The sequence below is a fragment of the Sinohyriopsis cumingii genome, chromosome 16, assembly GCF_028554795.1.
Source record: "Sinohyriopsis cumingii isolate HCF-2022 chromosome 16, ASM2855479v2, whole genome shotgun sequence".
NCBI classification, from domain to species: domain Eukaryota; kingdom Metazoa; phylum Mollusca; class Bivalvia; order Unionida; family Unionidae; genus Sinohyriopsis; species Sinohyriopsis cumingii.
Window position 1 is genome coordinate 98,807,890 of NC_142976.1, and position 13,959 is coordinate 98,821,848.

At 36.8% G+C, this 13,959-nt stretch overlaps 1 protein-coding gene across 3 annotated transcripts in view; it reads right to left on the reverse strand.

The window, feature by feature from the left end:
- Positions 1 to 1,375: 1,375 nt before the first annotated feature.
- Positions 1,376 to 13,959, reverse strand: part of LOC149781051 (polycystin-1-related protein-like) — a 535,051-nt gene continuing 522,467 nt past the window's right edge. For all 3 annotated transcript variants that reach the window (XM_089938184.1, XM_089938183.1, XM_089938186.1), the window contains 6 exons: positions 13,462 to 13,683; positions 13,062 to 13,223; positions 12,432 to 12,596; positions 10,073 to 10,221; positions 4,385 to 4,605; positions 1,376 to 3,118 (listed from right to left, as the gene is read on the reverse strand). In XM_089938184.1, the coding sequence (XP_089794310.1) occupies positions 2,382 to 3,118; positions 4,385 to 4,605; positions 10,073 to 10,221; positions 12,432 to 12,596; positions 13,062 to 13,223; positions 13,462 to 13,683 (1,656 nt within the window). In that variant the 3' untranslated portion in view covers positions 1,376 to 2,381. The remainder of the gene's footprint in view (positions 3,119 to 4,384; positions 4,606 to 10,072; positions 10,222 to 12,431; positions 12,597 to 13,061; positions 13,224 to 13,461; positions 13,684 to 13,959) is intronic.

Genomic DNA, 13,959 nt, shown 5'->3' on the forward strand with positions numbered 1-13,959 from the left:
AGTACATAAAATCTGTTTTTGATCTTTGATCATGAACCTAGGGTTATGCAGGACTGGTGATCAACTCGGGGATATGGCCAAAAAATAAATTGATATCTGCTACATGTGTTAACTAGATTGTGCAAGTAGAAGGACAACGGAAAATTGGCGTTAATACAATCTTGACTGGTCTTGTGGCCAGCAGAACTGAGGGAATTGTCCCAAGGAAATATACACCATGATCAATATTATATATTTGGCAAATCCATCTGCAACTGGTCAGAAAATGACTAGTTTTAAATGTTACTATTACTGTATTATTTACCAAGTACAATGTATAAATTTAAGCTGATGGGTGGGGTGGGGAGCTTCAAAAGAAAAACAAACAAGAGGTAGAGATATGGAAATTAAAAAAAGAAAATGGTAATAAAATAAGGACATCCGAATGTGTATATATACAGTGCAGGGCCAGTTATGGCTTAAATTAGCACCAGAAGAGAGCCAACTAGAAAGTTAGTACCATTGTTCAAAAGCTGTCTTGAAGCTTTCCACTGATTGTGAGTACACAACAGTCACTCAGATGATTCCAGTCCACAATTGTTTTTACGAAGAAAGAATTTCTACATTGTTCTGTTCTACACTGTTCAACTACAAAACATCTATTATCTGACACTAGTTTTTCTACAATGTTTATACTTTCAAAATCTGAAAAGACTTAACTTTAATGTGGCATTGTTTTAATAGTTTAAAATATGTATTTGGCAATAGAGCCGGCTCTAACCCCTCAACTACTTTATCGAGATATGTCAAACAAATCCTACTACGCCTGTCTTGGAGTGTTAGTAGACCCAGATCAGTTAAGATTTTGGTGACACATCCTGCTTCTCTGGTTTTGTAGTCATCAGATACAAATCTTGCTGCCTGGTGTTTAACCTTCTCAATTCTATCAACATCCTTAACTTTGTAGAAATGCCAGACAACATGACCATATTCCAAAACGGATCCTATTAGTGCTAGATAGGGTAGTTCATCTACATGTCTGCGGACAGTGACTGAGGTTTCTATTTAGAAATGCTAGTGTAGTTAGTTTTATTGGTTGTTTTGATAATGTGCGATTCCCACTTAAGTCCTCAGACAGTGTTAGTCAAAGATACGGGTTTTCAATGACGTTTTGTAGTATGTGGTTATATAAGGCATAGAAGTGAGATGATTTTGCTGTTTTTTTACTAATATGCTAATATTTTGTGGCATTGAAAGTCATACCCCCAATCAGTCGTACACTTTTTGAGGGCTGTGAGATCATTCTGGAGAATACGATGGTCAGTCTGGTTTTGAATTGTTCTATAACGGAGACAGTCGTCTATTTCTTTTCAAAATCAGAACCAAGCACATGGAAGATATTTATAAAAGTCTTTATTTATTAAATATAAATGGAACTTAAAACAAGAAGCATTGGCACCAGTATGACTTTGTAAATTTGGCACATTAAATTCACATGTTTGTGCATACACAAACACAAGAAAAATAAAATATCAAATTTTGTTTTACACAACCTAATAATTTATGCAAATAACATGAAGTATGTAAAATTTGCTATAAATTCTTGAACACAAATAAACTTTTGTGAAGGACTAGAACTTTCATGTTTCCATCGGGAAGACATTGGATAAAGGTACAAGGTTCTATGCAATTTAAAAAGAAATGTGTATAAAAAAATCATAAATAACAAGAATGGACGGAGTCAAGAACAACATTTAAAAAACTGGCCATTTCTATTTAAAGCTGAAAAAAATTCTTAACTCAAGGTTGCGAAGTATTAGTTTGAATCATATAGATAAATGTCGTGAAATAATATAATTTCTCATCATCTTATAACAAATCATCAATTTAATTAAATTTTGATCAATATATGTTTTGAATTTCTACTAGAGTATGCATGTAATACTAAAAAAAAACACAACATTGATTTAATTGCCTCTTATGTTTCTACAAAACTGTTTATAATAAAGATCAAAATCTTTTCAAGTACGGTCATTTCTGTCACTGCTCTAAATATGGAGATATGACGAGGGCTTAAGTTGCCATAATCCTGGCTATACAGTGCTATTAAAACATTCAGAGGTAAAAATTGCTAAACACTGAAGATCTAAAATAAGAACAAAAAAATACCCCTGTTCATTACATACTCTCAAAAACAATTCACCGGCAAAGTAGAAAGTGTAACGTAATTCCAGCAACCGCAGAAATCAAACTGCTCACAATCGACAGGCAGTAATAATCATGATGGTGGCAGAATATCAAAAAATGAACAAAAACATGTCCTAAAGAATGGTACGGTTTAATTCTATTGCTGTGAAGCAAGTGTCAGTTTTGAAGAATCATATGCCAACAGTTATATATGTTCATCCTTGTTCTGGAATTGTTTCTGATGCACCCAAATCCTCCTCCATGTTTTCATCCTCAAGTTCATCCAATGATGATGGAGGGGCTATGTTATCAGGACCTTTGCCCTTCCCTCGGGACTTGGTTTTCCTCAGATTTCTTTTTGAAATTGATCTCCTAGCACAATGCACGGCATCCTGCTCTGATCCAGAGCTGGATTCTGTGGTAATGCTGCCACTGTTATCGCTGCGGTGACCTAATCTCTCTCCGGGAGCAGAACTTGGACGGAACTTTGTACCACTTCCTGTAAGGGGCTTTCCATGGGATGCATCACTCAGATTTACTTCCCTTAGAGTAGCCTGCAAAAATGTGGGCTTTACAGGAGGTCTAGGCTTGACTGCAGTGCCATCCCTGGAGTCCCCTGCAGATTCCTTATCCTGTAATTTGAAAGCCTCTGGTGAAGAGGATGATCCTGGTTTTATCGGTGCTTGACTGGAACTTTTCACAGACCTGTCCCCTGGTGTAACTGATGTTTTGGTTATTTTGTCCAGTGATGCAATTAATTTTGCATCATTTAATTTTTTGAGTCGTGGGATCAGAGGATGCTTGTCTTTTGGTGAATCTGGGTTGGAAGATGAACTATCCACTGGATTTTCGGCTGAAATACTGGACAATAAAGTTATGGTTTTTGATTTCCGTGGCAAGTGTTGAATTGACGATAGCTTGATTCCCTCGCTACCAGTTGAATGAGAGGATTCTGAAACGAAATAAAAGAATCCTGACAATTACAGTGCATAACACAATTGTGTTTTTGCAAAATGAATCAGACAATAAAAGTTTCAAAGGCATGGGCACTTTTATCAGGAAAATACTTTCTGAATGAACGACCACAATCAATAAACTGTCTTTTCTTATCAAACCTTTAATAATTACAACAACATAAATTCCACACAGTTTAATTAATTGAAGCATATTTCTCATCATTTTACACAGCGAATTACTGTAAAAGTAATATGAATGGGTAGCAGGACCACTCTGGTGGCCTAGTGGTTAGAGCATCTGCCTTGGATGCAGGTCATGGGTTTGAACCCTGTCTGAGACATACAAAGACTTATAAAAATGGTACTAAGAGCTGCCTTGCTAGGCGCTTAGCATTAAGAGGTTAGTATTTGGACTGGTCAGCCTAGTGTCAGAATAATGTCAGTGGGTGGAACCTAGTGCTAGACATAGCTATAAACTGTCACACTTCAGACATCGTACTGACATGACTGAAATTTTTTTAAAGCTATTTTTAAAATCGAAATCGCACAGATTAAATGGGTTGCCCATAGGTGAAGAACAATTCAGTAATTATCTAATTCGTTCTGAGAATATTTCAAACATATATAGTTATACTTTTTTCAATTAATGGAATGCCAAAGATTGCTCTGACAGCTGGAAATTATGAAAGCACCAAATAGCATCACTCTCATTACATGATAAAACATTTTGCTGGAAAATTTTCATTAATAAATTCATTTGACTAATAATCAATTAATCTGTTACAATTGTTAACTGCTACAAATGACCATAAGCACCAAATTCAAGTGTCAACTGATTACCACAAATGACCATAGGCACCAACTTCAAGTGTCGACTGATTACCATAAATGACAATAAGCATCAGCTTCAAGTGTCGACTGATTACCACAAATGACAATAATTGTCAACTTAAAAGTGCTGACTATTTCAGACAGTATTTACATTTTCTTTACATAACACTTACTTTGTAACCTGAAGTTCTTTATTTATAATATTCTACTTGTCACATTTAGTGGTAGGTTGATTTTGTATTTAACACATGTGCTGGAAGGTCAGTATTGTAATCATTGTTTAGAGGCAGGTTGATTTTGCATTCAGCACAAGTACTGGAAGGTCAGTATTGTATATGTCACTTTTATAGGCAGATTAATATTTTATTTAACACAGGTATTTTGAAAGTGTGTATTGAACCTATACATGTTTTGGGAGTTTACAAATATACCTGGACTATCGGGTATGTTCATCATTAGAGAGCGTCTGTTACTGTTCCCTGTAGAAAGTGGTGACGTGTCAGTACTGCTACTGGATGGCATCACATCGGTGTCTTCCCTTGGCATTTCAGTGCCTCCTGCCTCCTCCCCCATCCCTTCACCGGCCGTGGGAGTTTTGTGTTCTTGCCTCTGCATCTGCAGTTGTCGGAAAATTTCTAACTCCAAGTGAGACCTAGGGTGGAAAAAAATCAAATGCACCTGAATTTGAGTTTGTTCTTTAAACATTAATAAGAGATGCAAGGAAAGCAATCCAATATCCTCTGACAATTTTCTAATAATCTGACATCTTACATCATTATTTCCATCCAAAACAAGGTGTTACACATGTTGAGTACCAATATACAGACAAGTATAGAGGAAAATAAAAAATTCACCTGCGCATGACAACTTGGTAACAGTGACCTACTTTGCTATGGTTCAAATTAACCTCCTTAAGATGCTTCCGAATATCAACATTCATGAGTATAGTTAGATATCGACTGAGGAGATCACAAACAGCTGATGATCCAAAATTAGGTTACAGTCTGTAGTACAGTTGAGGGAAACTCCTAGAAGGGCATTGTTACAAGTCTAAGCTCAGAAAATAGTGAAACACAACAAATCTTGTATTTTTAACAAATATATTTATTTCCCTAGAATACAAAGTGAAAATGAAAAAAAAAAACATCTTACGGTATTGCAAATTAAATCCCAAAATAATCCAAGAATTAGTGACACAAGTCCTTGTACTTTAAAGTCCTGAATAAAATTCACTAAAAGTCCAGAAAAACTCCAAAACTGAAGTCTGATATGACTGTGGTAGCTATTGAAGTGTTGATGTGTCAAGTCTATTGTTGAATCACAGAAACATAATTCCATGTTTGAAAATACTATAAATTCCAGTGAATGTCTCTATCCAAGAATTTTATCAGAGCACTTTTGTATTTCCAGAGAAAATAATAACTTGAATTCAATAATTTGAACGAAGAAAGAATCCAGCTCAAAACTCCTAGTCATAACATATAATACAACTTGAAAGTACAAGATGTCAAAGCATGAATGACCAAGTCCTCACAATTACAAGATTATATAGTTCTCAACTTGACCTCATGTCACAATTAGCATTTTCTAAAACAAACATTACCTGACGGAAAATAAGCATCAAGAATGATTCTGATGTTTACAAAATCAAAACTTTAACCTGTAAAATTCACATAGAAGTCGAAAACCCTGATTTAAATAAACATATTTACTTTTTCTGTTAATAAAGATCCTGATATTAAGCTCATAAACATGGAGAATAATGAAGCTAAATATTAGTTGTTTACATTGAATAATACTAGTCAACTTGGGTCAAGCAGAAATTAACTCAATTTTGGACAAGGTCAAGTCCAACAATTAAATATACATAACAGCATCGTTATAGCCACTTTTACAAGTTTTGGTGAAAAGGTATCTAATATCTCAAGAGTGTAAAGAACAGCTGAAAATACAAGTTACTTAAGCATGTAAATCGGGTTGAGTGACCTGTTGTAGTGACCTTGCTTAACGTCAGATTTTGTTTCTCTCTTCGAGATGCCTCCACATACCAATCTTCATGTGTAGGTGAAAGTGTCCAGGATATTGAGGGTGTAGTGAAAAGTGTGTCCAAGATATCAAGGGTGTAGTGAAAAGAGTGTCCAAGATATCGAGGGTGTAGTGAAAAGAGTGAAAGGTCCTCAAACATAACAGCATGAAGACAGTTTGATGAGGATGTAGACCGACTAGCTATCAGACATAATGTTGCCATGGCTATCAGTATGGGAAAAGACTGGTTTGGGATACAAGAGAAGATGCATAGAAATACAATGCCAAAAGAAAACAAATGACTTCGGGTCTAGTGGCTAACAAGAAGGTATCGCAATGCAGAGAAAAAAGAGGATGGGTGACCTTAGAGGTGACCTTTATGAATGTCTAAAGACAGAGAAGAGCAAAAAACATTTTAAAAAACACAGAAAGGAACATGTACAGAAGAGAGCACACTTCACAGCCAATCTACACAGCTTTGTCAAAAAGCTGCTGGGAGACAAAAGGTCAGTGTGACTTGAATGCCTAAAGGAGGTAGAAGAACACTCAAAACTACAGTGATCCAGATGAAGAGAAGGACCTTGGAGATCAGCTCCAATTTATAAACCAAGACTGCATGAAGTGATGAACATCATAAAGACGAGGATCATCTATGGTGTTCCTTGCAGGTTTACAAATATTATCCACGACTGAAATTAATACTAATACAGTTCATACAGATAACAGGCAAATCAACAGCATTGGCAGCTTGCAGAGATCTGGCTTATTCTGATGGATGAGAATTTGTCAGGAATCAAAAACTCAGGACAATATCTCTTTTGAATGTGTTAGGGAAGACGAACATGGCTCAGTGTTTAATGAAATACATGGCAGAGAACAAGTACAGCAATACTTTAGTTAAAAAAGGTGTAGTGAAAAGAGTGTCCAAGGTACATCTGTGTATTAGATGGAGAAATAGCCCCCAAAATGCGTTTCTTACTTGCATTTAAAGTGAAAATGACAAAAACCTCCAGGGTTAATTAGTTAAGTCTTTGCAAGGACCCCATTACTCACAGTGAGAGCGTGGCAGACATGAAGTGACAAGCCAAATACTGGATAGAATCCACAGACAAGAGTGGGATACCTGGGAAGTACAAGGCCAGGTATTACCAGAATTGTATTCTACCAAGAATACTTTGGCCACTACTAGTAAATCAAGTTCCATTTATGGCTATTTGAGAAAATCTGCAATGATGGGTGGGAGGGCCACGGAGCTCATGTAATGTTGGCTTGTACAATAATGTCTGCAAGCTACAGTAACCGCTATCATCAGTGACAGCAGCACTCAAGATGACCAAGGCCAGGCAGGTGATGATGTTTGAAGACAATGCAGATGAGTAGGCAAGAGAAGTACTAGTGCAGGTACAGATGGGAAGAAAGTGGGTGGCAGCAAAGGCAGTGGAAGAGGCAGACCGAGATACAGTGACATGGTAGGCACAATAGCAACAGCAAGACTGGGGCTGGAATTCTAAAAAATCCTACATGGCAAGCTGCAAGCACTAAGGAGAAGTACGCAAGGGTTCAGAAAGAAGTCCGTTTTGCAGATGAGTAAGACAAGCAAGTTAAAGCTGTCAGCATTAGGAAGCAGGGGGATTGGCTATGATGGGAAGCTGCATGGTCCAGGAAACTGTCTTGGAGTGGCATTTGGGGAGCTGAAACCCAGAAAATCAGCTTTCATTTATGCTCAGTTATCCCTTTACCTCACAGAGCATAGTGACAAAGTGCAGCACGCTATAAATAGAACACCTGTTACCTAGCAGACCGCATCCGCATAGGCATGCCTGTGAATTGTTAAGCAATGTAGTGGTGTTACGTTTAACAGCAGTTTTAACTATTTTACGTTTAAGGTAGACATCTATTATATATGGAAAAATTGAAGAGTAAAGTCCAATTGTTATAGCTGTGTAATTATTTTTCACAGAAGAATATTTAATGTGCTTTAAAATCGAGAGAGAACTCATTCACCGTCATGTCAGTGAGGCCGCGTGACCGACCGTAGCTGCCATTTCCCATACTCGAAATTTACACGTTTTTCGTCTGCGTCTACATCACTAAGTCATCTGAATTTGATAATCAATAAAAACTAATTGCTGCTTACATAAATATCATAGCCTTTACCAAAGTTATTGAATCTTTCGTGGTTGAGATTCTACTCGTGAAAACTACGTAAGTACTGAATGAAATCCTGCCTGTGAACTGTTAAGCAATTTAGTGTATGTTACGTTTAACAACAATTTTAACCATTTTACATTTTTGGTACACATATATTATATGTGGAAAAATTTAAGAGTAATGTCCGATTGTTATAGCTGTGTAATTATTTTCCACAGAAGAATTTTTTTATGTGCTTCGAAATCTTGAGAGAACTCGTTCACCGTCATGTCAGTGAGGCCGCGTGACTAACCGTAGCTGCCATTTCCGATACTCGAAATTTACAAGGTTTTCGTGTGCGTCTATATCACTAAGTCATCTGAATTTGATAATTTATAAAAACTAATTGCTGCCTACATTAATATCAGAGCCTTTACCTAATTTATTGAATCTTTCGTGGTTGTTATTCTAATCGTGAAAATTTCGTACGTACTGAATGAAATCTGCAGCTGCCATTTTGGAGAGTGGAGATTATGACCCAGTTACTTTAAATAGCAGATATCGACCAGTGCATGAATAGCGACCACGTCATCTGACGTAATTGTCATTCGCAGAAATGAATGTAGTATGTAATAGGGGGGTTTTCCCCGAAGGTGGCGCTACGAAAACTATCTCAAAATGGCTGATGTTTACAGCAGGCGTCAAAAGGCGCTTCTATGCAAATCTTGCAGTGGCGTCAAAAGGCGCTTCCATGCGAATGGAGTAGAGGCGTCCAAAGACGCTTGTATGAGGTAAAGGGTTATACTGTTCTCCCTACACCAGTAAACCTCCAAAGAGAGGGACTGATGACCCTGCTTTGTGCGAGACTAGCAGATTTAGAGCACATGCTGTCATCCTGCAATGTAGCTCTGAAAGATGGTTGTTATCATTGATGCAATGACCATGTGCTTGCTGAGATTGCTTGCAGTATGTATTTTGCCAAGAGAAAGAAATATCAAGTGAAAAGTTAAAACTTCATCAGCTTTGTGAGAAGTGGCGATACATGGGGGCAAAAAATTGAAACAAGATGCATACTGACAGCAGCACAGGACTGGGAAAAGCCGGCACATGTAAATGGACAGTTGAAGTTCCCAAGTAACATTAGTGATGCTAGCAGAATGGATGGAAGGCCTAGAATCTGGAAATTGGATGCCATGGCTTTGCAGCACAGACCCTTTAGCATCAAATGATTAGATGTCATAGTGGCAGGAATTAAGTTACCAAGGCTGGCAAACAGACTAAGGAAGTCTCACATTGGGTTTGGCAGAAGAGAAAGAGATTGATGGAAAAACTAAAAACTAATCGGTTCAGGGCTGAGTCTCATCAACTCAGTAGACACCCCTTTGGAGACCAGTTTGGGTTAGTGACTAAACAGTAAGGATGGGAATCCCATCTGATGATGGAAACAATTGCAGGACATAGTAACTGTATTCATATATACAATGAATGGAGAGAGAGAGAGCTATGTATTTACATATCAATATTCATTAGGTGATACAGAGTTGAGGATACTGAGGATGTAATGAACGAAGAGCTAAAAATACAAAATCCACTCAAACATGAAAATAGGTCACAATGATCTAGTTTTGTATGATCCAGCTACTGAGATATCCACATATTGATTTTCATAAGCAAAGGTAAAAAAAAATGGTATATGAAGCGCAAAATGAATAACACACACACATGAAGAACAGAAGAAATGCTATATCCTCCCAAATTCACTGGCAAGGGGATAACAATCATTATCTTTTCAAAAATGCTAGGAGAAAAATTTACACAACTTCACCTTTGGAAAATAAATGCTTCACAAAAGTCTGAAAAAATCTGGAAATGAATGTTACTTGTAAGAGATCAACGACTGCACAATTTTCCTTTTTACATCTATATTTCTACTTAATAGTGGAGTTGTGCAAGTGTTTCCATACCACAGTTGTTTCTCCTTATCATGCGAGATCTCCTCATCTCGCTGATTGTCTAGTTTAAGCAGCTGGGCGAGGTATGGTTCCTGGGAGTACAGGTTATCCTCTATTTTCTGCACTCGATGCTCCAGACGGTCTTCTGGGTAGTGTGCCACCTGGGGTATAAAGGACAATAAAGTAGTGCTCATTTCAAACAAGCTGAATTATTTCAGTCAGTTTTAAAAATACCTTATATACTCACTTATAAGTTGATCCCAACTGTGAACAAGATAGACCCTGATCTGGCAGTGCATGATACACCAGCAGATCAGGGTATATGTTAATTGTTCTACTTAATACTCCTAACGAGCTGCATAGATCCAGATCTGCTGCAGCATTACGCGATCTGGGTCTGTGTAGTTTTCAGTCAGAGTTGACTTATGAGTGTGTATATATGGTAAATGAATCAAGAATTTTCATCATATAACTATGATAATCTTCTGAATGGAATAAACTTCAAACATGGTTTTGTGACTTGACATGGGAGTACATTTTGTGACTTGACATGGGAGTACATTTTTTTGATGCCCAAGCTATTATACGTTTCCTATGTCAAGTCATGATGTGAATGTTACACGCCAAACTGAACATGTGTAAGAACTTTTTATGGTTTTAAAACTGTTTAGGTTTAAGGTCCATTTACAGTCTGAAAAGAACCCATTTAGGAAATGTAATGACCATTATCCTACCTTTTTAAATCAAAGTCTGACTTTTTACAAGTTCAGGTACCGATACACATCATATTAACATGATATAAAGAATCAAGCTGAGAATTCTGCCTATTAAGGAAATCCTCCCTACTACATGAATTGCAACATTAAGGAAATCCTCCCTACTACATGAATTGCAACATTAAGGAGATCCTCCCTACTACATGAATTGCAAGATTAAGGAGATCCTCCCTACAACATGAGTTGCAACGTTAAGGAGATCCTCCCTACTACATGAATTACAACATTCAGGAGATCCTCCCTACTACATGAATTACAATGTTAAGGAAATCCTCCCTACTACATGAATTGCAACATTAAGTAGATCTCCGTACTACATGAATTGCAACGTTAAGGAGATCCTCCCTACTACATGAATTACAACATTCAGGAGATCCTCCCTACTACATGAATTGCAATGTTAAGGAGATCTCCCTACTACATGAATTGCAACATTAAGGAGATCTCCCTACTAAATGAATTGCAGGGTTGAGGAAATCCTCTCTACTACATGAACTGCAACATTAAGGAGATCCTACCTACTACATGAATTGCAACATTAAGTAGATCACCCTACTACATGAATTACAATGTTAAGGAGATCCTCCCTACTACATCAATTACAACATTCAGGAGATCCTCCCTACTACATCAATTACAATATTAAGGAGATCCTCCATACTACATGAATTGCAAATCCTCCCTACTACATGAATTACAATGTTAAGGAAATCCTCTCTACTACATGAATTACAATATTAAGGAGATCCTCCATACTACATGAATTGCAAATCCTCCCTACTACATGAATTACAATGTTAAGGAAATCCTCCCTACTAAATGAATTGCAGGGTTGAGGAAATCCTCCCTACTACATGAATTGCAACATTAAGGAGATCCTCCCTACTACATGAATTACAATATTAAGGAGATCCTCCCTACTACATGAATTGCAACATTAAGTAGATCTCCCTACTACATGAATTACAATGTTAAAGAGATCCTCCCTGCTACATGAATTACAACATTCAGGAGATCCTCCCTACTACATGAATTACAACGTTAAGGAAATCCTCCCTACTACATGAATTACAATGTTAAGGAAATCCTCCCTACAACATGAATGCTAAGAAAATCCTGCCTACCTTGTAAACTGCAATGTTAAGGAAATCCTGCCTACCTTGTAAACTGTAATGTTAAGGAAATCCCTTATATAATGTACATTGCTATGTTAAGGAAATCCCTTATATAATGTACATTGCAATGCTAAGGAAATCCCTTATATAATGTACAATGCAATGCTAAGGAAATCCCTTATATCATGTACATGGCAATGTCAAGGAAATGCCTTATATCATTCATGTACACGGCGATGTTAAGGAAATGCCTTATGTCATGTACATGGCAATGTTAAGGAAATGCCTTATGTCATGTACATGGCAATGTTAAGGAAATGCCTTATGTCATGTACATGGCAATGTTAAGGAAATGCCTTAGATCAAGTACATGGCAATGTTAAGGAAATGCCTTAGATAATGTACATGGCAATATTAAGGAAATCTTGGAGTATGTTATGCAAAGAGTAAGAAGCAATAATTCTTCATTTAAATACAAACCTCTGAACCCCAGCTAGATATCCCATCATCTCCTGCTCCAAAGGTACCATCAGAATCGGTGAAGTAACAAGGGGGTTTCTCAGGCAGTCCATGGGAACCAGTCAGGGCATTCATGCGGAACAGTAGTTCATCCACCTGGTACTCTATCTCTGCCATTGTGAACTCCTATAAAGCAGACAACAGCAACAACAAAAATTGCTAGCTTGTCTTCCATTGAAACCAAGCCATGTACCATCAGGTCTGGGACAGGACAAAAGTAGTCATAACAGAAGACAGACAACTGTATATTTCTGATATTATTAGAGTTTAAAGGATCTAAAGAAGATGTCTGCTAAGCAAAGTAAAATGTTTGACAACATTTTTATAACCTTACAATGGGTTTAAAGTTTTAAAAACTTGTTTACTGCAAAGTTTTAAGTCTTTCCCATGAATGGGAGGTAACAAAAAAAACAAACCTCATGCAACAAGACTGGACTTAAATGTTATTTCCATAAAATATGACAGAATTCAGGGGTGCAGTGTCTATTATGAAATGGAATTAACAACGAAAATTTACATATGAAAATAATACATTTATAGCTCAATTAAGTACCATGCAAGCAAACACTAATCTCGATAATGGAAACTTACTGGTGGTAGGATATTTTCAGTTTCTTGTATTTCAGGCACTTTCTTCAAGCCGGCCCACAGCTGGTACTTTTCCCAGTACAAATGAAGTAACTCTGTAAATTCTAATGTTGATACTTTCTTTCCTCTACGAGATCGTAACTGCTGTGTTAACACAGTAATCATCTAGAAGAATAGATTACATATATTATCCTTTACTAACAAAAAGAGAGCATCATGTATTAAAACGTGCTTAAATTTCAAAATGTCACGAGTGATTTCATAGCAATTACTGATTTGTAACTTATCGTAATTTCAGATTTTACAAAGCTTATTTTCCAAATTTAGCAATTTGTAATAGATAATTATTACATTGGCAGTGGTAACCATATTACTACCTTTGTTTTCTTTTTCAGGTACTTACATACGAAGTCAGCAGCCCAGTTACAAAGACACCGAAGGAGAAGACAAAAATTTGGGCAAAATTTTGTTGCTGGTCTGGCATGGATGGAAAGGGAATTTCTCCTATAAGGAGCGCAGTCATCCCCAGTAGACTTGTCCAGAGGTCTCTGAAGGTGAAAGCAGTGGCCCCAAACAACGCCCGACCCAGACTGGTATATGCTAATAGCAAGAGCAGGAACATGGCCTATAATAAGATCATAGAATAATTAGTATCAATTACTGGCCTATAATAAGATCATAGAATAATTAGTATCAATTACTGGCCTATAATAAGATCATAGTATAATTAGTATCAATTACTGGCCTATAATAAGATCATAGAATAATTAGTATCAATTACTGGCCTATAATAAGATCATAGTATAATTAGTATCAATTACTGGCCTATAATAAGATCATAGTATAATTAGTATCAATTACTGGCCTATAATAAGATCATAGTATAATTAGTATCAATTAC